The sequence below is a fragment of the Phacochoerus africanus genome, chromosome 11 (assembly GCF_016906955.1).
Source record: "Phacochoerus africanus isolate WHEZ1 chromosome 11, ROS_Pafr_v1, whole genome shotgun sequence".
Taxonomy (NCBI): Eukaryota; Metazoa; Chordata; class Mammalia; order Artiodactyla; family Suidae; genus Phacochoerus; species Phacochoerus africanus.
Window position 1 is genome coordinate 65,330,976 of NC_062554.1, and position 26,887 is coordinate 65,357,862.

At 52.2% G+C, this 26,887-nt stretch overlaps 1 protein-coding gene and 1 long non-coding RNA gene across 3 annotated transcripts; one reads left to right on the plus strand and one right to left on the minus strand.

The window, feature by feature from the left end:
* The first annotated feature begins 1,879 nt into the window (after positions 1-1,879).
* On the plus strand, positions 1,880-11,758 carry LOC125110963 (uncharacterized). The gene is made up of 4 exons (XR_007130779.1): positions 1,880-2,188; positions 7,210-7,330; positions 9,282-9,447; positions 10,768-11,758. It is a non-coding gene; the product is annotated as an uncharacterized LOC125110963 (long non-coding RNA).
* A 3,503-nt stretch (positions 11,759-15,261) lies between these two features.
* On the minus strand, positions 15,262-23,260 carry KLHDC8A (kelch domain containing 8A). 2 transcript variants are annotated; one of them, XM_047753781.1, is made up of 6 exons: positions 23,004-23,260; positions 22,047-22,642; positions 18,636-18,800; positions 18,204-18,419; positions 17,499-17,600; positions 15,262-16,371 (listed from the first exon to the last, which is right to left on the minus strand). In XM_047753781.1, the coding sequence occupies exons 2-6, from the start codon at positions 22,420-22,422 to the stop codon at positions 16,178-16,180; spliced, it is 1,053 nt and encodes a 350-aa protein (XP_047609737.1). In that variant the 5' UTR covers positions 22,423-22,642; positions 23,004-23,260; the 3' UTR covers positions 15,262-16,177. The 2 variants fall into 2 exon arrangements, with proteins under 2 accessions (XP_047609737.1, XP_047609738.1); XM_047753782.1 differs by lacking the exon at positions 23,004-23,260 and having other exon boundaries at positions 22,047-22,709.
* Between the last annotated feature and the right edge of the window lie 3,627 nt (positions 23,261-26,887).

Genomic DNA, 26,887 nt, shown 5'->3' on the forward strand with positions numbered 1-26,887 from the left:
ACTTGTGTTGTTAAACCAGTAAATAGCTGCCCACCTAAGTTTTTCTTTCTGTGGTTTTGGAGCCAGGTAGATCATGAGGTGTGGCTTGGTTTTTAAGACCTAGGGCAGAATCCCCAGGTCCAGAATCCCCATTCTGAGTGTCATTTAGAGTGAAATGAGAATATCTGTAGGCTCCCCTTCTTCCTTTAAATGTGGAGAGTGTGGGGAGAAAGGAACATTTCTCCTTGAGGCTTCATGGTTGCCCACTCCTATGAAGGAGGTATTATTCTGTCCAAGACCACACAACTGGTAAGAAACTGGCAGAGATGGGATTCACAGGCACCAGCAGGATGGTGCCTCCAGCTGTGAATTCAGGATGCCCTGAGGATCAAGAAGGACCAGATCCCCAGGGACTGAATTTTGCATTTAGCATCTGCCTACTTTCCTACTTCCACTGATCCTTTGATCCTTTCTATTGTGAGTTAGGGATGGAGAATGGGGCCCTTTGCTTTCTTTGTGGCAGAAGAGGACACACTTATGCAGGAAACCAATCTCTTTCCCCAAATCTTGAAGGTCATAGGAGGTGGTAGCCAGTTTGGCACTCTTCTCTCCGCCAGCCTCCCCTCTGGCTCTGGGTTACCCGTGAAAAGAGAATGAGGCCCAGGGGACAGTTCCCCTGATCACCTGTCTCCTTTCCCCAATTAGATCTACATCATTCCTAGGGTCCAGGTAGCTGGGGCCATCCAGATAGATTAGGGCTGTCAAGAGGAAGCATGGGTAATAAAGAGCAAGCACAGGGCTGAGTGTTGAGACACGAATTTTAGTCCTGATGGACACCAACCCCTTTGATGGCCTTTTACCAATCACTTAGTCATTCTACAAATACTGGTGCCCACTAGGTGCTGGCCTATGGATATGATGGGGATAGGATGGACGCGGTCTCTGCCCTCAGAGAGTGCTCAGTCCAGTGAGAAATAAACAAGCAAATCCTAATAGAGGAAGATGTGTCCATAATGGGGGGAGAACAGAATGCTGTTGGGGGATATAAAGGAGGGAACCTCTGGGCCAGACAGGAAGAGGTCGATCTGGGGCAGCTTCCTGCAGACAGGGCCTTTTATTTTTTATTTTATTTTATTTTTGTGCTTTTTAGGGCAACGCCCACAGCCTATGGAATTTCCCAGGATAGGGGTCGAATTGGAGCTATAGCTGCCGGCGACATCAGAGCCACAGCAATGTGGGATCCAGGCTGCGTCTGCGACCTACACCACAGCTCACAGCCACGCCGGATCCTTAACCCACTGAGCGAGACCAGGGATCGAACCTGCATCCTCATGGACACTAGATGGATTCCTTTCCACTGAGCCACAATGAAAACTCCCAGACAGGGCCTTTTAGACTGATACCAGCAAAATGGGAGACAGTCGGCCCGATGAATCAACATTTTCTCATAAGATGAAAGGCTCGTACAGATGAGCATAAAATTCTGTGTCATGCTTAATGTAGACTCCTATGAAGTCTAGATTACTTAGGACTTAATCGAGCTTCTGGTTATCCCCAACACCTAGCCCACTGCTAGGCACACAAAAAAAGGCGCTCAATAGATGCTTATGAACCAAAGGAATGCACGGGCAGTGGAATTCAAAGACTGAAGTGATTTACTTCCATTCCCAGCTAAACAGATGATTGCAGGGAGGAGGGTGGCGGCTGGGGATGGGGAGGGGGCTAGGGATAGATCTCCTGCACCTCTCAGACCTTCCCCACCCCTTCTTCAGCTTCCTTTGACCAGAATGTAAATCCCCGTTTAGGGGACAAGCCATGATAACCAAAGTCTCCAGAGAAAACAGATCTGCTCAGTTTCAGTCATGACGCAGCCTGGGGGCCCCCTGAGAAACTGCGAGACAGGGCTTTAGTGATAAATGGACCTGGCTGTTGTCTGTCCACAGCAGACAGGCAAGGGATGCAGACAAACAGACACAGAGCCGGAAGAGCTTGCGACTCGGAAATGATCTTAACTGCTGAAGCTCAAATTCCTTAAAGGGAGACCTGGTCTACTGTGGAGTGAATGCCTGACAGGGAATCTGATTACGTCAGGGGATTTGGCTGCCGGCAGATATTGGGGAATTCCTGGGTCATGTGCTCGGATGTGCCCAGGAATCTGAGCTGAGCTGAGCCATCTCAATCCTGCCCACCTCAACATCCAGTGTTAGGGGTAAGCAGAGGTGGTTGGGGGTGCGGCGACTGGGGTGGGGGTGGATGTGGCTGCTGGTGGTGATCGCTGTGTGAAGGGCTCTGGGATGAACCATTTATTGATTAACCATTTGTTGAGCCTACTAGGTGCCTCACTGGGAAAACAATTAGGAACCCGCATCTGTTCCAGTCCTTACACACCTCACAACCTGTGTGTGTGTGTGTGTGTGTGTGTGTGTGTGTGTGTCTTTGTGGGTCCAGACCAGCAGAAGAGAAAGTTAATGTGACTCAGAGTAAGGACTGCTGCGATGTGCCAAGTACAGGTTACTCGTGGGAGGCCAAGTAGGGGGTACCACGGCCATGCTTGGGGCGGGGGGAGTTGAGGAGTGGGGCAGTTCTCCTGGAAAAAAGTATATCTAAGATGACTCTTGATGGATGACTAAGAATTACCTCCTGGCTCTCAGGAAGTTCACAGTGTAGTAAGGGAAACAAGATAAATATACAACCTACCATCTAATCCGAAGCAGAAATTGGGAAGGCTCTCAAGACAGGTCGAAAATGCCATGGGGGGCTGAAAGGATGGGTCTTATGCTGGCTCATGGATTTGAGGGAGGGGCTCACGGAAGGTCAGCTGGAACCTAAAGAGAGGGGAGAGTGTGTAGACTGTGAGAAAAGGCTTTGAGGGATGGGATGGGGGTGGGGTGAGAGAGAGGCGAGATGCTGAGAGAGTAGTGGGGGCCGGCTGAGTACTCTGCTCTCTGGGTCTGATGAGCTACAGGGGGGCTCCCAGGTCTTAGGGCATCTCCTGCCTTGGGATTTATCTCCATTTGGGTGCCTGGGCTCCTCTTTCCTTTTCTCTGGGAAAGGGCTGCTGCAGGGCTTAGCTTACCATCACCTAGCCTGAGACCTCAACCATTATATTGCCCTTCCTCAGAATTGCGAATTACAGCCCTCAGTCACTGTCACTCTCTGGTGGCAGTCAATGTGGCCTTAAAAGGTGCCAACCTTCCTTTCTCAGGGGCTGGTGGAACTGCCTGGATAGGATAGGAACCTACACATCAGAGGTGGTCCTCCAGGATTGGGAGGTGGGAATGCAAAGAGAGGGTTGTGACATCCAGGTCCTCAGCAAATTGGGATGCTTGACTCAATGCTGCTCTCTGCTGACCAAACGAAGCCTAGCAAGTTTTATAGGATGCCCAAAGCTGTGACCATAAGTGGGAGTCTACTTAGGCAATTTGTTCTTTTAATCAGCAAGCTATTCATTCGTTCAAAAAAGATGTACTGAGCAACTACAGTAATAGGTATATTATTTAACATTTATTGAGCCAGCCCTGGTTCTAAGCATCTTAGATACAGTGTTATGTCTGAGACCACCCAGTCCTAGCTGGGAGTAACAGAGTTGGGAAGAAAACCCTGTGAGTCTGATGTCACAGCTTAGGTCCCAAAGGATCACATTGTTTGGTGGTGCCCAAAGGGTCTCTGGAAATACCCGATGGAACTGGCGAGCTGCTTACAATCTAAATTTTAGTCAGTCTTACAAGGAGTTGGGGGAGTTTTATGCTGCAAACACTGAAAACAGACCCCAAGCTCTTGATGACAATGGAAAGTTGAATGTTATTCCTGGGCCAGGCCTGGGAGGAATGTGACCTAAGGAGAAACTAGCCCTTCTCCTCAAGCCAGAGGGCTTGTTCTGTCTCCCGCCTGGAGCACAGATGGACAAGAGTCAGGAGTCCTGCGTTCCAGAGCATTTATTTACCTGTTTACCAACAATTCACCCTGTGGTCATGGCCAAGGACTTTCTCTCTTAGGGGCAGTTTCCTCATTGATAGAAAGAGATTTGGTTACATCAACTCAGAGTTTCGTTTCAACTCTGCTCTAACTTCTCTTTCTCTCTCTCTCTCTCTCTTTTTTTTTTTTTTTTCGGTCTTTTGAGGGCTGCACTCATGGCATATGGAGGTTCCCAGGCTAGGGGTCTAATTGGAGCTGCAGCTGCAGGCCTATGCCAGAGCCACAGCAACTTGGGATCTCAGCCGCATCTGCGACTGACACCACAGCTCACGGCAACGCCGGATCCCCAACCCACTGAGCGAGGCCAGGGATCGAACCCGAAACCTCATGGTTCCTAGTCGGATTCATTTGCGCTGTGCCATGACGGGAACTCCTCAACTCTGCTATAACTTCTCTGTGATATTTAAGCAGGTACAAATTAGAAACCTGTCACACCTGTTCTTTTGCCTACCTGACAACTGATTCCCTCACTACAGGACACTCAGGAGCCCCATTCACTCTGCCACCCCAGGCTGGCATGATGTTTTGGTTCAGGAGTCTCGCACCCTGGGTTCTAGGCTCTGCTCTCCCACTAACTGACTATGACTATCCCTCATCTCTTGGCAACTTTATGGTTAAGAATCATTCTCTTTTCTGTAGCTAACACACTTATTATAACAGCTAGTCGCTGGATGGATGAAGTCAATCCTCACCGCAACTCTTAAAGCAGAGCCGATTATTCCCATTACACAGATAAGGAAACTGAGACACAGAGAAATTACGTAAGTGTCCACGCAGGGTTACAGAGCTGGCAAGGGATGGAGACAGATTGGAGTCCAGGTGACCTGGTTTGAGAAACAGCACTCTCAGCTAGCACTATTTGGCTTCAAGAGGATTTTTTTTTTTTTTTTTAAATGGCCACTCCTGTAGCATATGGAAGTTCCTGGGCTAGGGGTCAAATGGGAGCTGTACGGATCCAAGCCACATATGTGATCTATGCTGCAGTTTGTGACGATGCCGGATCCTTAACCCCCTGAGCAAGGCCAGGGATCGAACCCGCATCCCCACAGATACTGTGTCAGGATCTTAACCCGCTGAGCCACAATGGGACCTCCTTGGAGAGGATTCTTGTTTTGCCCAAGTCTTAAATAGACGAAGCTCTCTAAATCATAGTTCACTCAACCTGAAATGTGCCTCGGGGGCTGGCTGTGGGATGATACAAGATGTGAAACTGTCAGACTGATGGTTTCCTCTTCGTTGGCTTTGGGTTTTGCTGGGATCTGGTCCTCCCAAGTCCCCTCCCTTGGATTCTGGCAGACACCCAAGCGTGTGTCTGTGTGGTGACGGTGGGAGCTATGACGGCAAGGGGTTTTTCAGACTCCCTGAGCTACAGATGATCTGATCTGGAACTAAGGACAGTTAAGATAAGCTCAGAGCTAGGAAGCAATCATTGAAAATGCCTCAGGCTGTAGCTCTGCGGTTGGAGGAGAAGGAAGGGCCTTTGAATCACTCCCGCTGTTGGCTTTTTAATGCCAGACGAGGTTTCTTTTTGAGAGTCGAGAGGTGGGGTGGGTGGATATCTGTGTAGATTTAAAATCGAGGGCTTCTAGTCAGTATTTTGGGAAAGGGTCTCCTTATTCTATCCTTAACAGCAAAATGAACAGACCTCTTATTCTGCCCCTCACTTCTATGTTCTTTTCTCTGAGGTTGTGTAACTCCCATTGCTGGTGGGTAGAGAAGTGGAGGGTGTCACCTGTGCTTACAACTGGGGCCAACACTTTCATGGGGTTCATCCACTGGGTACCCAAGCCCCGAGTGCCTTCCACTAATTCTGGTGTGTTGTTGCTGTAAGTCGTCTGAGATCCTTGATGGGATGAGACAGAGAATAAGAAAATAAAAATAAACCCCTATTGTTACAGGGTCAAGAATTTCACTCCCACTTTTTTTGGGGGGGAGGGGGACTTTTGAGGGCCACACCCATGGCGTATGGAAGTTCCCAGGCTAGGGCTTGAATCAGAGCTACAGTTGCTGGCCTGTGCCACAGCCACAGCAACAGGGGATCCAAACTTTGTCTGCGACCTACCCCACAGCTCACGGCAACACCAGATCCTTGGCCCACTGAGTGAAGCCAGGGATCGAACCTGCGTCTTCATGGATATTACTCAGATTCATTCCCATTGAGCCACAACGGGACCTCCCTTCATACCCACTCTATTGACTCTGTGAAATCAGGCCCTTGTGTTAAATTCTGGAGCACAGAGGCTATTGATGTTGACAAAGTGGAGGCGGGAGTGGGGCGGTGGGGGTGGTAGGTACATAAGCCTCAGAATGGCGGTCAGAGAATGAGTTTCCATACCTAACTCTGGCCCCTGGAGGCCTCAGCTCCTATTGGTCAAAGGAGACCCTGGACAGAGAGACATTTTGTAAACCAAAAAAGGCTCCCTGGCAGCCAGGGGTTTCAGGCTGTGGCTACTGTAACTCAAAGCTCAGTACTTCACACCCCTCTTAAATGCTGCTCCCTTGAAAGGGCTGAGTGTCCACTTCCTCCTGGCCCTGCCTCCACAGCTGCCCTCAGGGAGGTCCAGGCAGGACCGGGGCGGCCAGGGCACGGGAGGTGTGCCCAGGAGGGGGAGGGGGGAGGGTCTGTCTGGTTCCGCCTCCCTGCCTGTGCCTGGCTCCCACTGGCAACCCGAGCCCTTTGCCTCCCAAGCTGGTCCTGGAATGTGCACCCCAAGCCAAGCACATTCTTTAGCCAGGTCACCAGTTCCTGGCTCTCGGTAAGGGAGGGCAGGAGCTAGCATTTCTCTTGGCCCTGAATGACTCTAGTGCGTTCTGGTGCCAGGGCGGTTACTACCAGCCTGGATTAATAGGCTGGCTGTCGCCCACCGTTTATGAAAAGCCCTAGCCTTTATTTATTTATTTTTGTCTGCACCCATGGCATATAGATGTTCCTGGGACAGGGACTGACCCCATACCACAGCAGCAACAACACCGGGATCTTTAATCCACTGAGCTACCAGGGAACTCATGAAAAGCCCAATCCTGACCTATCACTCCTGTTAGAGTCCCCCGGCAGAGGGGAAAGGGAACCCACTCCCTAGGCAGGGGGATTTGAAGTATTGCTGATTTCATGGATCTGGTTCCCTGGGGCCGCCAGATGCCCTCAGAGGGTCAAGTTTACTCTCAAAGCTGGGACTCTCAGGGCTCTTGGACTTCTGACTTGCATTCAGTGTGTGCTCCACATTTATTCCATTCTGTTCCTTGTTACACATTTAGGCGCCTCATGCCCAGGACTGGGATGCTCTGGACCCACAAGGGTTAATGACATCGTCGTGGTCCTGGAGAGAACCTGTGTGGATGGCCGTGAGGTGGGGACACAGGGGCTTGTATTTATCAGGTACACAAGGGATGGGGCATTCTGCAGTCTGGAGGGAGGGACAGGCTGGGCCAGGACAGGGAGGCGAGCAGCAGGGACAGTTCAGGGAACGGCTTGCTCTCAGTGGTCCCCTGCAGGCCACAGAGGACAGATGTGAGGAGGGGATGCTGGAAGGACAGAACTTTTGTGAATAATGGTGTTAGAGGTCAAGATGGAACCTGGGGGGAGTTCCCGCTGTGGCTCAGCGGTTAACGAACCTTACTAGGATCCATGAGGATGTGAGTTCGATCCCTGGCCTTGCTCAGTGGGTTAAGGATCCAGCATTGCTATGAGCTGTGGTGTAAGTGGCACACATGGCTTGGATCCTGCATTGCTCTGGCTGGGGTGTAGGCTGCAGATGCGGCTCAGATCCCTGGTTGCTGTGGCTGTGGTATAGGCTGGCAGCTATTGCTCTGATTTGACCCCTAGTGTGGGAACTTCCATATGCTGCAGGTGTGGCCCTAAAAAGCAGATAAATAAATAAGTAAAACGACAGAATGCTATTAAAAAAAAAAAAGATGGAAGCTGGGATTCACCTGAAAGACCAGGGGAAGCTGAGGGAAGGTGTTTAGGGTCTGTAACAGTGTAGGCAGACTTGTAGAAGAGAATGCTTCTGGAAGGGCAGGGGAATCGATCAGTGACCTGGAGGGTGGGTTGGAGAGCAATGAGGTGGTCTTTTCCCACCCAGGTTTGGGCCGGCTTCCCCCAGGTGGTCTGAGGTAGAGTAAAACCACGCTGGAAGGGCAGTTCCAATCCAGTCCCCTTCTTCTACAGATGGGGACCCTGGATCTGGAGTGGGGAGCCTGGGAAAAAGATTTGGAATTAGCATTCCCTTCTAAATGTTAGTTTTTAAGAATGTGAATTACTGGAGCTCCCATTGTGGCTCAGTGGGTTATCCATGAGGATGTGGGTTCGATCTCTGGCCTCTCTCAGTGGGTTGAGGATCCAGTGTTGCTGTGAGCTGTGGTGTAGGTCGCAGACGCAGCTCGGATCCCACGTTGCTGTGGCTGTGGTGTAGGCTGGCAACTGCAGCTCTGATTAGACCCCTAGCAGGGTGCAGACATAAAGAGAAAAAAGGAAAAAAAAAAAAGAATGTGTATTGCTAAACCGAGATTAGGACCATGGCCAATTTTCTGTTGAATGGGAGGCCCAGTACCCTAAAATCCTCCTCCTGGTCCTTCAGATAAGGGGGAGCAGGGCAGGCCACCCTCAGGAGACAGTAAATGTGGCTTTAGGGGTCCCTGGCCCTGCTGGCACAGCACCTCCCATGGCTGACCAAGACTGGAGCCTAGACAGCGCCACTGGAGTCCAAGCGGGTTAGAAGGCCACCAACTGTCCCTGTCACCCTCACTGGCCCCCTGTCTCCGTGGTGCAGCAACGTTGGGTGCGGGGAGGGGAAAGGTGACCCCAGAGCCTGAGGGAGACAGAGTCCTCCCTGAGCCACCTAGAAAACCCATCGCTTCTAAAGTGTCGCCTCAGGCATCAAGTCTTTAGACACTTGCCTGGCTTCTGGTCCCTCACCCCATTGACCTTCTGAGTCACCTGCCAGATATCTCCTCTTTGGAGGGGGTAGGTGGCTGGGAATTTTTGCAGAAAACGGTCTCAGGAATCAGGAGAATCCAGTCTGGCTAAATTAGGAACTGGGACTGGGGCGCCAGCATCTTCCCCCCATTCTTTCCCTAAAGGAAGCATCCACTCATTCCTGCAGCCCTTGTTTATCAAGTGCTGGCTGTGTGCCAGGCTCGGACCAGAGGCTGAGCCCAGGAAAATAAACGGAAAAGATCCAGTTCCCCTTTTTCGGAGCTGGGGGCAGCTTGGGGAAGTCACAGGACTCCTTTGGATCTCGGGTCCTTCATCTGTAAAACAATTGGATCCTAGTCTTTCCCAAGCTCCTGGGGAAACAAGGGTGCAAAGGTCCCTCTAACTTTTACAGCCAACCTGCCAATCCTGGCATTGGGTTCTGGAGGGGCCGGCAGTGTGGACATCAAAGCAGCAGAGGCTCCTGCACTGGGGAGACTGCAACTCATCACCCACCTTAAAGGGATTCTGAGCCTGGTCACCTGTTCCCTGTGTGAGCACCAGCGTGTAAATAGTGTAAGGTACGTGTAAGAGCATAAATACATGCGTGAACAGGTATGTGCCCAGGTATGAGGTGTGTATCCAAATGGGTGCATGTGTGAGGTGTATTTGAAGTGTGTAAGGTTTTTTTGGTCTTTTCTAGGGCCTCACCCATGGCGTAGGGAGGTTCCCAAGCTGGGGGTCCAATAGGAGCTATAGCTTCGGGCCTACACCACAGCTGCAGCAACGCCAGATCCGAGCTGCATCTGCGGCCTACACCACAGCTCCCGGCAATGTCGGATCCTTAACCCACTGAGCAAGGCCAGGGATCAAACCCACAACCTCATGGTTCCTAATCGGATTCATTTCCACTGCGCTATGATGGGAACTCCTGAGGTGCGTAAGATCTTAAGGTACATCTGTGAGCTCTGTTGTGAGGGCATGAGGTGTGTGTGAAGCAGGAGAGTGAGGCGTGAGTCATGTGTGTGAACATGAGTGATTACATGACTGTAAATACGTGATTATGTGCATGTAAGTTGTGTCTGTGTAAGAGCGAGGGGTATGTGGAAGTGTGAGGTGAGAGTGTGTGTGTGTGTGAGTGTGTACATGTGCAGGGGCTCAGGCTGACCCAGAGCATGCTGGGTAGATTTGCAGGAAGTTCATCCGGTGTGAAACACCAACTTACACATAGTCTGAAAGGGGTTCCCTCGCTCTTGGAAAGAGGGACACTCTGGCCACTGGGCTGCAGACGGTGGTTTCTCAGTGCTCTGCTTCAGGAGCACTGGCTCTGGGGGTTCTTTGAAGCAGGCACACAAATGAACTGGAATTTTTGGGAAAAGAGCCTGTAGTTTAAATCACGAAAGCATCACATCCCAAGGGAGAATGCCGGCTCTACAAGGACGCAACACAGGGCATTCTAGAGACATGGTGCCCTTGCAGCCAGCGGGCCTGTCACCCTTTCCCAGAGAGGGTTTCTCGCTATGCTGGGAACCTCCGTATGCTGCGGGTATGGCCCCCTCCCCCCCCCTAAAAAACCAAAAAAAAATTTATTTCTTTTTTTTCAAACAATTTTTAAAAATTAAAGTGTAGCTGATTTGCAAAGTAGTTCCAATTTCTGCTGTACAGCAAAATGACCCAGTTATGCATTTATATACATTCCCTTTCTTATATTATTTTCCATCCTGGTCTATCCCAAGAGACTGGATATAGCTCCCTGTGCTGTACATAGGACCTCGTTGAAGTCCTAATCCCTGGGATCCGTGTGGCTTTTTTGGGAATAGGGCCTTTACAAATGTTATCAAATTAAAATGTGGCCATACAGGGTCAGGATGGCCCTAATCCAATGACTGGTGTCCTTACAGGAGGAGAGACATCTGGACACACAGGGCACAGAAGACAGAGACAGAGGCTGGAGTTACACTGTCACAAGCCTGGGAACACCAAGGATTGCCGGCACCCACCAGGAGCTAAGAAGAGGCAAACGGGGTTCTCCCTGCGCTGGATTTCAGACTTCCAGACTCGTGAGATGATAGACTTTCCAAGATCATGAGGCAATTTCTGCTGTTTGAAGCAACCGGTGTGCCGTGTTTTGTTACAGCAGCCCTGGGAAACTGAGGAAATGGAAATACAGTGGCCCAGCCCACCTGGGTCCTTTTATGGGTCCTTTGATGTGCCCGCCTCTTCAGCTCTTGCCCAGGCCCTACCTCCTGCTTTCACTTCTGCGGTTGCCTCTTTCTGACCCTGAATGAGGTCTGTCTCCTTCAGGGTCAGAATGCACCTGCCCCCTCAGCTCTTTGATCTCACCTGGTGGCCTCGTCTCCAGTTCTCTGGAGGCTTTGATCCTGTTCTGCAGTGATCTGGGGGCAGGGATGCCGTCTCTTAGGGCAGAGCTTAGAACGGCAGGGGCAGGGGGTGTTTGGCACTCCCCCCAACCCACCCTCGCCCCTGCCCAACTGGGTTAGAATTTCCTTTCCTTCCTTCCCATCACTTCTTAGCTGAGCCACCAAAGGCTAGTCACAGTGATAGGGATGGAGCAGATGCAGGTAGTTTTAGAAGCCCCTATAAAGGACCACAGATAACGAGGGAAACTTAGGGGACAGTGGGATAACCCTGTAAGTAAATAGATTGCTCAGAAAAGCCACCAGAACAAGGCAGCTTTGCTTCATTAGTGGAGACTTGAGAATTGCCTCAGGCTGGGGGATGGGGTGAGGGCTGCATTCAGATTCAGACCAAGGGCAAGAGTTTGAGGACCAGCCTTCTGCGGATTTGAATATGCATCTTACCAGATACCAGGGAGCAGCTGGTACTCCCAGAAAGGAAGAGGCAGGCTTTTCCAACCCCCACTGGATAAAACTATAGCCCACTGGATCCTTGGGGCAGAGCTTCCGTGCCTGCCCGCTTGCATCTCTCACAAGCATCCTATCTTAATAAATCTCTTTCTTGCTATCACTTTGTCTCTTGCTGAATCGTTCTGTGCAGAGACATGAAGAACCTGAACCTCAGTGAGTCCAGACACAGGATGAGTGATTCTAATTTAAAACCTTGGGTTCAAGTTCCAATCTGGGTTTAGGCTGGGTTTGAGTCCCAGCACTGGGTTCAAGTCCCAATCTGGGTTTAGGCTGGGTTCAGGCCCTTAATACTGTCACAGTTTCAACAGGGTTTCCAGTTCCTGGTTTCTTCTTCTGCAAGACGAAGACTGGAAAAGGCCAAGGGTATCCCACCTCCCGTGCAGGGTCTCTGTGGGCCAGAAAGCTCAATGTAAATGCAAGAAATCATTAGAAAGAAATTCTGGAGGAAAGGAAGCGATGGAAGGGAGGGATCTATTCTCCTAGCACTTTGTGTGGACCTTCTCCAAAGAGGCCTGAAGGGCTGCATGTTTTTCAGAGGATTCCAACCCCAGATGGAGTTCCTTCTGTTGTTGTTGCTTCCTTTCTTCGGCCACGTGCGTGGCACATGTTAGTTCCCTGGGCCAGGGATCAAACTGGAGCCGCATCTTCGACCCATGGTGGCAACGCCAGATCCCTAACCCACTGCACCGTAGCAGAATCTCGAGTTCTTTCTGATCTTCGATGATGCCTTGGTGATTTGACTTCACTTCATTTTCCTCTGAGGAGAAACTATCCCATGTTCCAATGGCACAAATCCGATCATGGGGCTTCTCCACTTAAAACACTTAATTTGCTCGCAGTTTCCATATGGAGAGAGTTCAGAGTCCTCAGCAAGGCACGTGAGTTCTTTCTTGATCTGCCTGCCTACACTTCCAGCCCATTTCCCTAGGTTCTCTGCTACATGCTGTTCTCGAAGTGGGCTTGAGAACACCTGTCTCCCCCTCAACAATAAAAATCATAATGCAGCTACTCACCTTATATATGCATCTCAAGTTATGTAAATTAGGTAGCTCTTCATCTCACAGTGAGGCCTTATTTTGTTCACTTTACAAATAAGGAAACCGAGGAGTTCCCATCATGGCTCAGTGGTTAATGAATCCGACTAGGAACCATGAGGTTGCGGGTTCGATCCCTGGCCTGGCTCAGTGGGTTAAGGATCCGGCGTTGCCATGAGCTGTGGTGTAGGTTGCAGACACGGCTCAGATCCCAAGTTGCTGTGGCTGTGGTGTAGGCCGGTGGCTACAGCTCAGATTAGACCCCTAGCCAGGGAATCTCCATATGCCGCAGAAGCGGCCCTAGAAACAGCAAAGACAAAACAAAACAAAACAAACAAATAAGGAACCTGAGACTTAGGAGTTAACAATGTACCGGAGATCAATCAGCACATGACAATCATGATTCGAAGCTCTTGCTTCAAAGCCTGGGGTCATCCTCCTCTGCCTGCCTGGTCTCCCTCTTCCTTCAAAGTGATGTTTGAGAACTGTTGCCTAGAAACCTGCCTGACACCTTCATCAAATCATAACAGCAGATTCAGTCCAGTCTCCCTCCCAAGATCGCTGCTGCTGGAGGGCAGGAACTCCACGTCCGGGACCATGTCATACACATAATCGGTGTTCAATGCTCAACAATGCCTTGGAATAGCTGATGGAGTGAAAGAGCCAGAAGGGAACTTTCTCGGGATGTACATTTAGAATGCTGCCTGCGCATTTCATGTCAGCAGCCTTTCTCAGTCTTTCCTTGCTAATCCTCATCCTCATTCGTTGGGAAACACAGTCTCCATCTTTCCAAGCTTGGCATTTTGAGCCCCTGACATTGCGCGGGGCAGCTGATGTGCTCCATCTGGGGCAATGCACTGCTGTGGTCACTGGTTTGGGGATCAGACCTGGTTCAGTCACTTACTAGCTTGTGGCCTTGGACAAGTTATATAATCTCTTTGAGCCTTAGTTTTCTCATGTGTGAAATACCACGATACTACCTACCCCAGTAGCATTGATCGGAGTATGGAAGGTGCCTGGTGGGATGGCATCGTCACTGCTCTTGTTTTCCAGACTGGGAAACGAAGACAAGAGGAGGGAACTTCCCAGAGAGGGATTCAGAGGAGGCGGCCTATGGCGAGCAGGGAGGGGAGTGGCGCCCGGAGCCAGGCCACCGGATCCAGATCTTGAGCAGCCGCCTTAGCACCACAAGGTACAGCCACGAGGTTTGCCGCTGACTCCCCATTTCCCTCACTCCTCAAGGAGACAACCCCAAAGTCTTCCCAGAATGGATCTGAGAGGTGAGTCTCCAACAGATACCAGCTTGAGCCCTGCATGGTGCTCACAGGTTCCAGTGGTCAGTCCCTCATTCTCATAACGGGAAGAACGTTTTAGGGCTGGCTGTACCCCTAAGGGACCCGGACTACTTAAAAACACCTCAGTCCCGTGCACGGATCTGGTGCCATCTTGTGTGCTTGGAAAGCCCTGTATACACAAGCCTAGGCTTCCTCTTAGAAGGAGCCCTGTTTGTAAAGGCCTTTCTGGGGGAGGGGCGGGGGTGGGTGGGAGGAGGCAGTGCAGAGACAGAAGTGGACGGCGAAGCCCGGATGTGCCATCTACCCCCCTCCCCCGCCCCCCCACACACATAGTATCTGATCCTCCAGCCCCTTGTGCAACTCTAGGGGTCTAAGCCAGAAGGGGGTGGATCTAGAAGCCGTAGGGAGGGTCTCTCTGCAGTCTGCCCACCAGGGGGCACCCGTGGCCACAGGATACCAGTGTTGGAAGGAAAGGCAGGGCCAGCAGGTGGCAGTGTCCTCCAGTGCCTCAGTAAAGAAAGACCAGGAACCCAGAGAAAGAGGGAAACCCCCCGTACCCCTTGTCCCAGAAGATTCAGGGGAGGTGTCACCTCCTCCAGGAGCCTCCCTCTAATCCCTCCGAGCGGGACAGGTGTTCTGCCACTGTCCCTGCCTCATGAGAAATAATGATACCACTGCCTGCTGAGTGTTATCTGACCCCCACAGCCCCTCCAGGGCAGGTTTTGGTTTTTGTTTTTCCTCTTTGTATCCCCAGGGTTAGCACAGCTTTTGAAAAATAACTGGGAATCAGAAAGAGGTGCTGTGCCAGCTAAGAGAAGGCCCGTCCCTCGCGGTTTTCCATGAGTGAGCAATTCCCTTTCTACTTTGGGCAAAGCAGAAATGAGCTGGAGCTGAATGAACGGAGGCTAGAAACACAAGGCGATGAAGAAGTCGGTTAATGGTGCTCCCTTTTCTCAACACACTCGTGGAGCAGCCACGTTTGGGAGAGATGGAAAAAGAGTGAGTGAGGAAATGAGAGGACTGGTCAGGAAGGGACCTCCTCAGAGGGAAGAGCATAGAACAAGTGGTCCCTTGGGGCCCCGTTTAGCCCGAGGATGGCAGAGGGATGGTTTCATGGGGTCCGCGCCACACATCCAGACACCATCCACTCCCACCCCTGCACCAGGGTGCAGAGAAGATAGGAATAGAGGTTTTAATCATTGTGCTGCTGCTGTTAACCAGAGTGCAATGAATCCATCCTTCATGGATTTTGATGCCACAGTGTAAATGAGAAGGTTTCACAAAGAAACACTCTGGGACCATCGGTGACAAAGGGCCAGGCTTCTGGTGGAGAGGGGTGACCAAAGGAGAAATGGAATGAGGAGCAGGGTGGGGAGCAGACCCTGGGCTGGGGGTCTGCGCCTTCCTCATCGTCTCACTCCCATCAGGGCCCCGAGAGGCACGGGTCCTTCCTGGCCCAGGCTGCTGACCAGGACCAGTCCTCAGGAATCTGGCTTCCCTTCCAAGTCAGCCACCTCTAGCTCCAGGGCCAATGCTTGCTGAGTAGTTGAGGTCCAGGGCAGGCCCACAGATGGCCACCTAAGGGAGAAGGGATGGAGACCAAGGGAAAGAAGAGGGGTCTGGGACCCCTGCAGCCCTTCTCCATTTTCCATCCAGGAGACCCTCAGATGAGTGCAGAGCTGGCGGGGGTGGGAGGGAGACAGCTACAAGCAGCTGTCCTCTGGGTCAGACAGCCCTGCCTCCCCCTATCCTGGAGATGGGGAGAGGTGAACCCACAGGAGGGGAGGTAGCAGATCCTCCTGTACATTTCTCTGCCTGAGAGTGAGGACTCTCCCCAGAGGTCACATGAGCGCCAATGGGGGACGGTGGGGGTGGGGGTGGCGTTGGCAGACTCATCCAGACCTCTTACAGTTTTCTGGGATCGCTAGGCTTTGGAGGGGGGAGAGGTCACTTAGAGCCCCAACGACTGACCCCACAGGCTGCTGTCAGGAGCTGGCATCCTGAGAAGCAGCCCCAAACTGCTTTGATGAGACCATTGCTCTCGCCAAGAGTGGGTGATCTGGTCCAGGCCACAGGCTCTGGGTCCAGGGCCAGCTAAGAGTCAGAGACACACAGGGCTTCCACGGCGTCGCTCAGACCCTGGTTGACGCCCCCCACGGCCAGGAGGCAGTTCTTGATGACGATGCTGGAGCAGGCACAGCGGGGCGTGGGCATGGCAGGGAGGACCTCCCACTTGTTCTTCCCTGGGTGGAACGCCTCTGCCGTCTCCAGGACAGTGGGTTGGTTCCCTGAAAGAGCCACGGGAACCAGACCTTACAAAGGAGTCCAGCCACCAATCCGAATCGAATCGGCAGTCTCTCTCCCTCCCTCCCTTTGGGACCACAAGCAGAAGCCAAGCAACCCTGACTTCCCTTGGCTGCAGACCTGCTCCTTCCCCACCTTCGGTCAAACAGTCCCTGTGCCCTTCCTGCCTTCTCTATCTTTTCATCTCTTCCAGAGTAAGCTTTCTTTCCCCACCACCTGCTTTTACCAGGAGTTTCTAGACACTGCTGTCTCTCGTCTGCCTTTTACTACAAGGACAGCTCACATGGTGTAGTTCTCATCAAGCTCCTTTCTTGTGTGGGTAAAGTGGGGAGGGTGACATCTGGGGTTCCCACTGTGACTCAGGGGAAGTGAACCCAAATAGTATCCATGCAGAGGAGGGTTCGATCCCTGGCCTCACTCAGCGGGCTAAGGATCTGGCATCGCTGTGGCTGTGGCTGTGGGGTAGGTCAGCAGGTGCAGTTCCAATTTGACCCCTAGCCTGGGAACCTCCATGTGCCCCCAGTGATGCCATAAAAAAAAAAAAGTGTGTGTGGAGAGGTCTATCCACACTGAGTAAACACTGGGTGCCTGGAAGCCTGGCTGCCCATCTGTTTCTCCTCTGTTGATATTCCTGCCTTCACAATACCTTAAGCTTTGGGAGGGTTTTTATACAGCAAATCCTGAATTCATTAGAATCACTGATTTGGTCAGATGGCTCTCCTACTCCACGACAGAACTGGCTATCCAGGGAGAAGAGATGAGTCAGCAAAAGAAGAGCAGGGCCCATCCCTGCTACACTTGTACCTCCAGTCATTCCTGGATAGGGCCCCAGGGACCTGTGCTCAGCCAGCCTGTGTCACCTTGTTGTCGGTATGTCCCTTCTGCTTTCTGGGCCTCAGTTTCCCTTGTATGAAAGGACCGCCAGACCCCATGTGAGGCCTATACACAGAGACATGACATCCAGCTGGGAGGAACAGGGTGCTTTGAAGACTATGGAATAAAGCAGTAGGCAGTGGCAGGAAGGAGCCAGCATCTTCTCCTGCTCCTGCAGCATGCCAAGAACCCACCGAGCCCCAGGACCACAGTGCTGGCCCGGAAGCTCTACCCTTACCAAGGCCTCCAGCCACGATGACCCGTCCACTCACAGAGCCGGCCACAAAGTCTGCCCGTCGCTTCTTGAGGAAGAACGAGCGCTCCATCTTCAGCCAACCCCCTAGAGGCCATGGATGATGGCAGGAGATTCACAGAGAGAATGAGATTGTGACCACCCACCCCCCACCAAAGACACAGGACACCCACACAGCTCTTGGCCTGGGCAGCATCTCCGCTCCATCTGCCCTTTGTGCTCAGGGCATATCCCATGGCTCCTGCCATTAGAAATGACACCCTACCCTCTTGCATGCTGCCTGCTGCCCAAGGAATCATAATCTCGTAACAAATCACCTTGTTCTGCCTCTGTTCGCACAGACTCTCAGCCGGAGAGGAGGGTGACTAGAGGCAGAGACTGTGGGAGTCAGGGACCCTCCCCTTTCTCCATAAATAGAAAGCAAGAGAAAGCCCTCTCTCACCCGGCCCTGCCTGGATCTCAGAAGACAAGACAACAGGTGGAAAAGGCTCTGGTAAAAACAAGCAGCCAACCAAAGGGTTGTACAGATGAGAGAATTTGATCCCAAGGGCAGCTCTGAATAGAGGGGGGTTTGCAGACTTCTGAAAGGCTCACCCCTCTGGGTAAGCGGGCCTGATGGATGGGGTGCAGGTAAGGTGGCGGATTCAGCCAGAAGGGAGGGGGGCAGCCACGGGCTGGTACCCAGCTTACCCTGTTCCATGTCAAACACGTCTATCGTCCGGAGGAACTTGGGTTGTCGGTAGAGCCGACCCTGCCGCAGGCCACCCAGGCTGTACAAGCGGTCATCCAGGGTCACGAAGCTGGAGAAGGCCCGCTTACAGGGAATATTGGGGAACTTGGTCCAGGAGCGAGTCTCGATGTCAAAGACCTCGAAGGCATTGACTGCGTACTTGGACTGTCGTCCGCCTGGAGGCCAGAGCAGGGTGAGTAAGTCTCGGGGGACAGGGCTGGGTGTTCCCCGTCTTACTGTCATTGGACCAGACGAAAAGCTCCCTGAGGGATGGGGCAGTGCGATTAACCCCCGGGGCCCAGGAGATGCGCAGCACACAGGCCCTGCTTCCCAGAGGAAGTGACCCAGAGGAGGGAAGGAGGGACAGACATAGGACACAGAACCTGCCTTACCCAGCACATAGATCTTGGAACCTCGGAGGAAGGAGGTGGCAGCATATCTTGGGGTGGGCATGGGGGCCAGAGACACCCACATGTCCTTGAGCATGTCATAGTGTTGGAGGTGGTTGTGTGGACGGAGGTCTAGGCCCATCCCGCCTGCCGCGTACACGCGATAATCTAAGGAGAAAGGCCACACAACAGACGCCATGAGAGAGGCCCATCGTCCTCATGCCCTGTGGTGGCCGGGCTCTGTTAACCCCTTGAACACCAGCACCGAAGCCAGGCCAGGTTCCCAACCACGGCTCTGCCAGAGAATAGGTTGGTGGCACCATTAAAAGTTCCCGCCATGGTTCAGCTGGATCTTCCTTTTTTTATTTTTATTATTTTTTTTAGTGCTGCACCAGCTACGGATCGAATTGGAACTGCAGCTGCCGGCCTATGCCACAGCCACAGCAACACCGAATCCGAGCTCTCTCTGCGACCTATACCGCAGCCCATGGCAACGTCGGATCCTTAACCCACTGAGCGAGGCCAGGGATGGATCGATCCCACATCCTCATGGATACTAGTCGGGTTCATTACCATTGAACTACAATGGGAACTCCAAGCCTGGGTCTTCTTGAACCCATGTCAGGGCTACATGCCTTAGCCTTGCTTGGTGTCCGGCTCTTGGTTAAGCCCGAAATACTAAGCCTTGCACAGAGGTAAACTGTGGTGCAGTCTAGGCCCAGACAACCCTTTGCAGGCCTTGTGCAAAGGGTTGTTCTGTGCCTCGTCCCTTGTTCTCCCTTCCCGGGCAGCCAGAGGAGATGCCAAGGAGGAGGGGCATTCCTCCGATGCCCTCCAGTCATGGCCTGTTCCCCAGGCACTCCCGGAGTATAGAGCTCTCTAGACCCAGCAGGAGCCTTTAGAAATAAGGTCAGCCCTGCTGTCATGGGCCTTGCGGGATGCCGGACTGCTGCTGTTTCTTTCTGTGTCTGCGTAGGGGAGGGCCATCTTTTTTTTGCAGACTGGAAAGCGTGTGGGCTCCAGGAGGCATCACACACTGAATGGGACAGGGTTAGGGGTGAATGGAGGAGAGAAAATTTGAAGAAACCCTGCCCAGGCGGTGAGCTGGGGACTCTGAGAAGAGAATCGAGTCCCCTCCCATTCTCTACTGCTCTTGGCTGCTGATGACACATAGCACCAGAAAGGATGGGTAAGGTGTCCACGTTTCCCGGGGCCTCACCCTGATATCTCATTCAGCCTCTTAAGGACACAGCCCTACCCCCAGGGCCCTTTTTTTCCCAGGGATCCACTCCTGCCCAGGAGTCTGTCTCCTCATGGCCAGTCCTTACCGCTTCTGGCTCTAAGGGGCCTTTATTTTTCAGGGTTAAGGACTGCTTCTTTCTACTTTCCAATCTTACTAAAGAGAAAGAGAGAGAGAGAAAAAAAAAAAAAAATTCCAGCCTTATGGAGTTCCCATCATGGTGCAGTGGTTAGCAAATCTGACTAAGAACCATGAGGTTGTGGGTTCAATCCCTGGCCTTGCTCAGTGGGTTAAGGATCCGGTGTTGCCGTGAGCTGTGGTGTAGGTCGAAGACACGGCTGGGATCCTGTGTTGCTGTGGCTCTGGTGTAGGCCAGCGGCTACAGCTCCAATTCGACCCCTAGCCTGGGAACCTCCATATGCCGCGGGAGTGGCCCTAGAAATGGCAAAAAGCAAAAAAAAAAAAAAAAAAAAAGATCCTAGCCCTAGCCTGTGGCTGGGAGATGGGGCCCACTAATGAGAAATTTGCCTTACACAAACTCTGCCTCTGCCATTCCGGTGTCTACCTGCACGCCTCCAGCTGGAACCTTCCCATCCACCCCCAGACGAGCACGTCTGCACTTGATTCTTATCATCCTTTTGGAGTCACCTGGGTGTCCCTGAGCTCCAAGGCTGGGCCAAGAGCAGCAGCTCAGTACCTCCCGTGGCACCTGCGTCATCCTACTTGCCATGCATTATTGAAATCATCTTTATTGGTGCCTTTCACTAGATGGTTAAGTCCTCGAGAATTTGTTAATTGGTGGTCTCAACATCTGGTATAAAGCCCAGCAGACAGGCATGTCAATTCTTAGTAAACTAACAGTTGAACTCATTCAATGCCACAGTTAAGAGCACAGACTCGACCATCACCTGCTAGCCGGGTAACCACAGGTGAGTTATTTAACCTCTGTAGGCCTCACACTGCTTCTCTCTAAAATGAGGGTAGCACTTAAGTCATCGGACAGGTTGTGAGGGTCAAAGGGGTTAATATATATAAAGCACATATGGCAAGGACTCAATGAGTGTTCGTTTTTCGTCTTTCAGCACCAATGATTGAGGCCTGGGGATAAAGATTACCTTTTCCTTTTCTATCTCTCCATGAGCCTCCCTGCTGACCATCTTTGTTACTGTGTGTTTGGGAGGCCCTATTGACCATTCTGCCCTGAGCCATTCTGAATTAGAGTTTCTCTCTGGTCACCTTCAGTGGTCAGACCTGGGCTCCTAAAGGCAGGGGTCAGATCTTCTGCCTCTTTCCTTGCTCCCTGAGACCTAGAACCGTGCCAGGGACAGAGCAGATGCTCAAGAAATACTGGTTTGTGATCTGCAGTCGACCCAACAGGCAGCTGAAATGGTTTGTCCAGAGAAGGAGGGAAGGCTGCCTCCCACTAAGCCTGTCTGATCTGAACTTGGGGTCTCCTAACTCCTGTTGGACCATTTCCCATGAAACTTTGCGTGTTTTAGCAAAAGAGCTTTCAGAGCCCCCTCAATGGTCTGGGCTGTACTATGCCTGGAAAGGAGGAAAGGATGGCCTTGGAGAAAGTGAAATGGGAATCACAAAACCACATGGTCAGCACAGGCATGATCCGAGAACTCAGTGAACCTGAGTAAGATGGCCCAGGAGCACAACCCTCGGGTCTCCACTCATCAGTATCTTTGACGTTAGGAAACAGATGGTGGGGAGGGAGAAGGTCCTGGAATCAGGTCCCTACGTCCTTCCAGTGGGGCCTGGTGATGGTATGAGGATGGCACGAACATTCCCAGAACCCCAAACATGTGTCTGGAGGTGGTGGCACCTGCGTGGCACTGTGGGAAGGGATGGATATCTACAGAGACACTGCACTAACCCTCGGGCTCTCCCCTCTGGCCCCGCCTGCCCAGCTTGCTGGGACCGGCCTGGGGGTGTGAGGAGTGGAGCTCTGGCATAATAAGGATTTACTTGACACTTCACTTGTTGAAGTCTCAGTTTTCCCTTCTGTCAAATAAAGCCAGCGGGTCTCTAGTTTTAGTGTCCACTATAAGGATCGAACGGTACCAGGAATATGACAGCGGCCTCCAACGCAGTGTTGGCTTCCATCCCTTTCCCCACGGACCCCCCACTCCCTCTCTCCGCCCGCCCTCAGCCCTGACCCCACTCGCCTTTGGCCGTGACCGAAATGCCCATGGCGGCCTCACGCAGCATGCTCCTCTTCTTCCACTTGCCCTCATCGATGTTGTACATCTCCACGACCTTCAGGGGCAGCTGACTGGTGCCCACACCCCCGATCACCATGATCCGCTTCCCCAGGGCGGTGACGGCCACCCCGGCTCGGGCCGTGGGCAGGGGGGGCAGGGCGGTCCACTGGTCGGCCTCGGGGGAGTAGACCTCAAAGCAATCCATGGGGACGCCGTTGTCGTCACATCCCCCGATGGCATAGACCTGCCCCCCGGTTTCCAGCAGGGAGCAGTAGACCCGGCGGCTGGGCAGTGGCGCCAGGCGCTTCCACTGGAAGTCCTTGACGTTAGGCACCTCCATGGCAGCCCCGAGGGCCCCGCCCGCCGTGGCCCCGCGGAGCGCCAGGGGGCCGGGAGAGGTGCGAGGCTGGGGATCCGCCAGTTACTCCGCGCCCCCTCTCGCCTCCTCCATCTCGCTCCCGTCCGCCGGCTCCCGCCCGACCCCCGGCAAGGGCCCCGACGCCGGCCAGCGCTTCACCGTCCCTCTAGACTCAGCGGTCCGGCGGCGTCCGCGCGCGGCCCTGCGGGAGGAATGGGGGGCGAATCAAGGGCAGCCGGGGCCACGCGCCCTGGCCTCCTGGCGCGGGCGGGCGCGCCGGCTCCCAGCCCCCGGCCAACTTTCAAGGGAAGACGAGGCGGCGAGAGCGCCACCCCGCGGCGGCATCACGCCCGCTCCGCTTTGTCCCCAGCCTCTCGCCGCTGGCCGCTCGCCGCTCCCCAGCTCGCGGAAACCCGCGGAGCGAGGGGGGGCCGGGGGCGTCCGGGATTGGGAGGTCCGGCTGCTTCCCGGCGAAACAAGGAGTTAACACCTTTCTGCGCGACGCCTGCCTCCCCCAGCCTCTGCTCCCGGCGATCCCCCGTCCCCGCCCCCGCGCCACTTACACAGCCAGGCCGGAGGAGCGCGGCGGCAAGGCGCAGGCAGCGCATTACCCGAGAGCGGCGCGGGGAGCGGAGGAGAGGGCGCTCTGTCCTTCCCCAGTCCGATCGCCGCCGTCACACATGCAGATGAGGAGAATAAATGAGCAGCGGGAAGGAGAAACCGAGCTGCGGCCAGGGGGTGGGGTAAGGGGAGGCCGGCGAGCCTGCTCCACCTGTGCAGGAATCCGCGTGCACCCCGCGGCCGAGCGAGCCGTGACCTCTTTACATAAGCCTTGGCTGGCACCCAGCCCGCGGGGGAGGGAAAGGGCCGGCGGGAGACGCTCACCTTATCTACCGTTCAGGGAAAGCGGGGCACTAGAGCCAAGTACCCACATGACAGGGACCAGACTCCCTCCAGTGTGGGGGTGGGCGGTTTGTGAGTGTTTGTTTTGGATGAGGAGGCGGAGAGTCCAATTACCCAGTTTATCTACAGTACACAAGACCCAGTTCGTGACAGGCTGGCTCAGTAGTCGGCTTTGCTTTGGAGAGGTATTATCAAATGGTTTAACCTGCTAGAAACAAGTGATGTGGGTGTGACACGCGCAGACCTGACACAGGTGCATCCAAACAGCAGGTACACCCCGACCTGCGCACATATGCCTTAACTCACACATCCTCTCTCCCTCCACCGGGAAATAGTCATAGCCGGGGAAACTGACAAATGCCCAGTGACGTGGACACAGCCAGAGACACAAACATGTAAAGACAAATGCGGGGGTGGTCCCTCCCACATCACCCCTCTTCACACACCTCAGGAAGGGGAAACCAGGTCATCACATCTTGGTTCTCAGCACCAACCCACAGGGCTTGCCAAATAATTCTTTTAAGCCATTCTCTAATGGCCTTATGAGGGCAGTTGTCCCCAGTAACAAAGTGCCCAGGACACCTGTCAACCCCTTGGTGTGATGAACTTCAGGCACCTGGGGGCCTCCTACCTGGTTCCCTTGAATAGAGCCAAGTCTTGAAACACTCTGGCTTGGGAGGCTAACAGACTTGGGTTTGAACTCTGACTCTGAAATGATTTAACTGCTCTGAGCCCAAGTTTCCCTATTTTATTTAGGTTAAACCTTGTATTTTGAGATAAACTGTGGATTCACATGCAGTTGTAAGAAATAACATCTTTTAACCCAGTTTTCCTCAGCAGTAGCATCTTGCAAAAGGTATAGTACAATAATATCCTAACCAGGATATGGAAGTTGATGAGTCAAGATACAGAGTATTTCCATCACCACAAGAACCTTTCATGTTGGCTTTTTTAAAAGATCGAAGTATAGTTGATTAACAACATTGTGTTAATTTCAGGTGTAGGTGTTGCCTTTTTATACCCATGCCTTCCCTCTCCTCCTTGGCAACTACTAATCTGTTCTCCATAATTTTGTCACTTCAAGAGTGTAAGAGTGTTATATAAATATAATCTTTATGCAACCTTTTGGGATTGGCTTTTTCTTTGCTCCCAGCATAATTCCGTGGAGATTCATCCAAGTCATTGCATGTTTCACTCTTTTTTTTCTTTTTGGGGCTGCTCCTGGAGCATATGGAGGTTTCCAGGGTAGGGGTCTAATCGGAGCTGCAGTGGCTGGCCAATGCCATAGCCACAGCAACGCAGGATCCGAGCCGCATCTGTGACCTATACCACAGCTCACGGCGGCAACAAGGGATCCTTAACCCACTGAGTGAGGCCAGGGATCAAACCTGCCACCTCATGGTTCCTAGTTGGATTTGTTTCTGCCTGCACCACGACAGGAACTCCTGTTTCACCCTTTTTTTTTTTTTTTCTGAGTAGCATTCCATAATATAGATATATCCTTGTAGATTTTTGTGAAGATTAAATGAGATGATATTTGCAAAATATTCAGTTCAGCTTCTGACACATGGTGACACATAGCAAGGTCCTGGTAAGTTGCTATTAATACTATTACTACTACAACTACTGTCAACCAAGAAAAAAGAAAAGTGAGAACAAGTGAAAATATTTTGCCCCTCACTTAGAAATGACTTCCTGTGAGAAACAAAAGTCACAGCTCACAATAGGCTCATTTTAACATCTTGAATTCTTGGCTAAGAAATTCCACTGTGGTTTTTTTTTTTTTTCTTCTTCTTATGGTCACACCCATGGCATATGGAAGTTCCCTGGGCCAGGGATTGAATCCAAACCACTACTGCAAACTATGCCACAGGTGTGGCAATGCTGGATCCTTTAACCCACTGTGCCAGACTGGGGATCAAACCCACACCTCTGCAGTGAACCAAGCCACATCATTCAGATTCTTAATCCATTGTGCCACAGCAGGAACTCCTCCACCTTTTTTTTTTTTTTAATTTGAATTCTTTGTACTTGCAAAGAAATACCTCTAGAATCTTCATAGTTGTAGGCTGTGTTGGGACTCAGAGAAGACTGGCCTAAGATATACCATGATGGCTTACTGATTACTTAAAGTTGAAGTTACTTGAGAAACAGCCAGTGGAAAAAATATTAAAAACAAAAACAAAAACAAAAACATGCTGGGAGTTTCCACTGTGGCACAGTGAGGTAAGGCTTCTTGTGCTCCCCACCCCCACCCCAGCTCACACAACTCAATAAGCAGGTATAAAAAGTTCCATAATACTTTATTTCTGCATAACTCAAGCTAAATTAAGCCCTGGCATATTCACTTTCCCAGTCTTAAAAATAACCGTAAAGGGAGTTCCCTTGTGGCCTAGTGGTTAAGGACTCAGCATTGTCACTGCTGTGACTAGTGTTGGATCCCTGACCAGAGAATTTCTGCACACTGTAGGCATGGCCAAACTGCACCACCACCACCACCACCACCACCACCCCGCCCCCGGCAACCAAAAATCCTAAGAAAGGTTGCCATCCAGGTATTAATACTCACTTCTTACAGATGGAGACTCTGAGACCTAGTGAAATGAAGTAACTGACTTATGACCATGTGAGCCATTCAGGGTGAGTCTAGTTTGTGAATTCCAAATCTGATGCTCTTTCACTTCATTACAATTACATCACAAATGAAAGAATTGCGCATCATCAAGGACACCAAGCTTCGCTGCTCTCACCTGGCTTTCTGTCCAATAACAGAGAAGGCAGGAGCCCAGATGCTCAAAGGACTCTAGTAACTACCCTCTCCCCATTGCCAGACTGTCTGTGCCAGGTAGCATAGCTGGGGAAGGACTGGAAAACAGCCCCAGAATCAGCCCCATTCTAAACTCATGTTCAGGAGATCCTGTCGTAGCTCAGCAGAAACAAATCCCACTAGCATCCATGAGGATGCAGGATCGATCCCTGGCCTTGCTCAGTGGGTTAAGGATCCAGCATTGCTGTGGCTGTGGCGTAGGCCAGTGGTTACATCTCTGATTGGACCCCTAGCTTGGGAACCTCCATGTGCCGTGGGTGAGGCCCTAAAAAGCAAATAATAAAAGAAAATAAAATAATTTTTAAAAATTCAACTCATGTTCATGTCCTGCAAGCATCCCCCTCAATGAGGACCATGGGATCTAGGGACTCAGACTCTTGGAAAAGTACTAAGAAGAGGATGCCTTCCAGGCCATGGCCTAATTGCTTGTTCTGGAAGTCCTGGCTTCTCTCCATCTCCCCCATGCCTTCCCCCCTCGGCTCTTCCTCCCAGCCAGGTGACATCCTTTAGTCCATACGCTGAAAGCACATTGAGGAAGCTTGTAACCTAGCAACGGCCACTTAAGATTCCCTGAGTCACCTGCGGTTTCCACGCCTGGGCTGAGTGCACCAAGCTGGGGACTTAGGAGTGCCAGGCAGAGCTGGGGCATCCAGTGACCCCTTTTGATTCCTCACCAGCTCATTCCAGTGCGTAATCACTTTCCCTGTCAGGAAGTTC

What these genes read in the sequence shown, in the direction of transcription:
- KLHDC8A (XM_047753781.1), bottom strand. Translation starts at nt 22,422, where the DNA reads ATGGAGGTGCCTAACGTCAAGGACTTCCAGTGGAAGCGCCTGGCGCCA. An exon ending in CATTTCGGTCACGGCCAAAG is followed by an intron (nt 18,801 to 22,046) that starts GCGAGTGGGGTC and finishes CTTTCTCCTTAG; the next exon opens with ATTATCGCGTGTACGCGGCA. An exon ending in TTCCAAGATCTATGTGCTGG is followed by an intron (nt 18,420 to 18,635) that starts GTAAGGCAGGTT and finishes TCTGGCCTCCAG; the next exon opens with GCGGACGACAGTCCAAGTAC.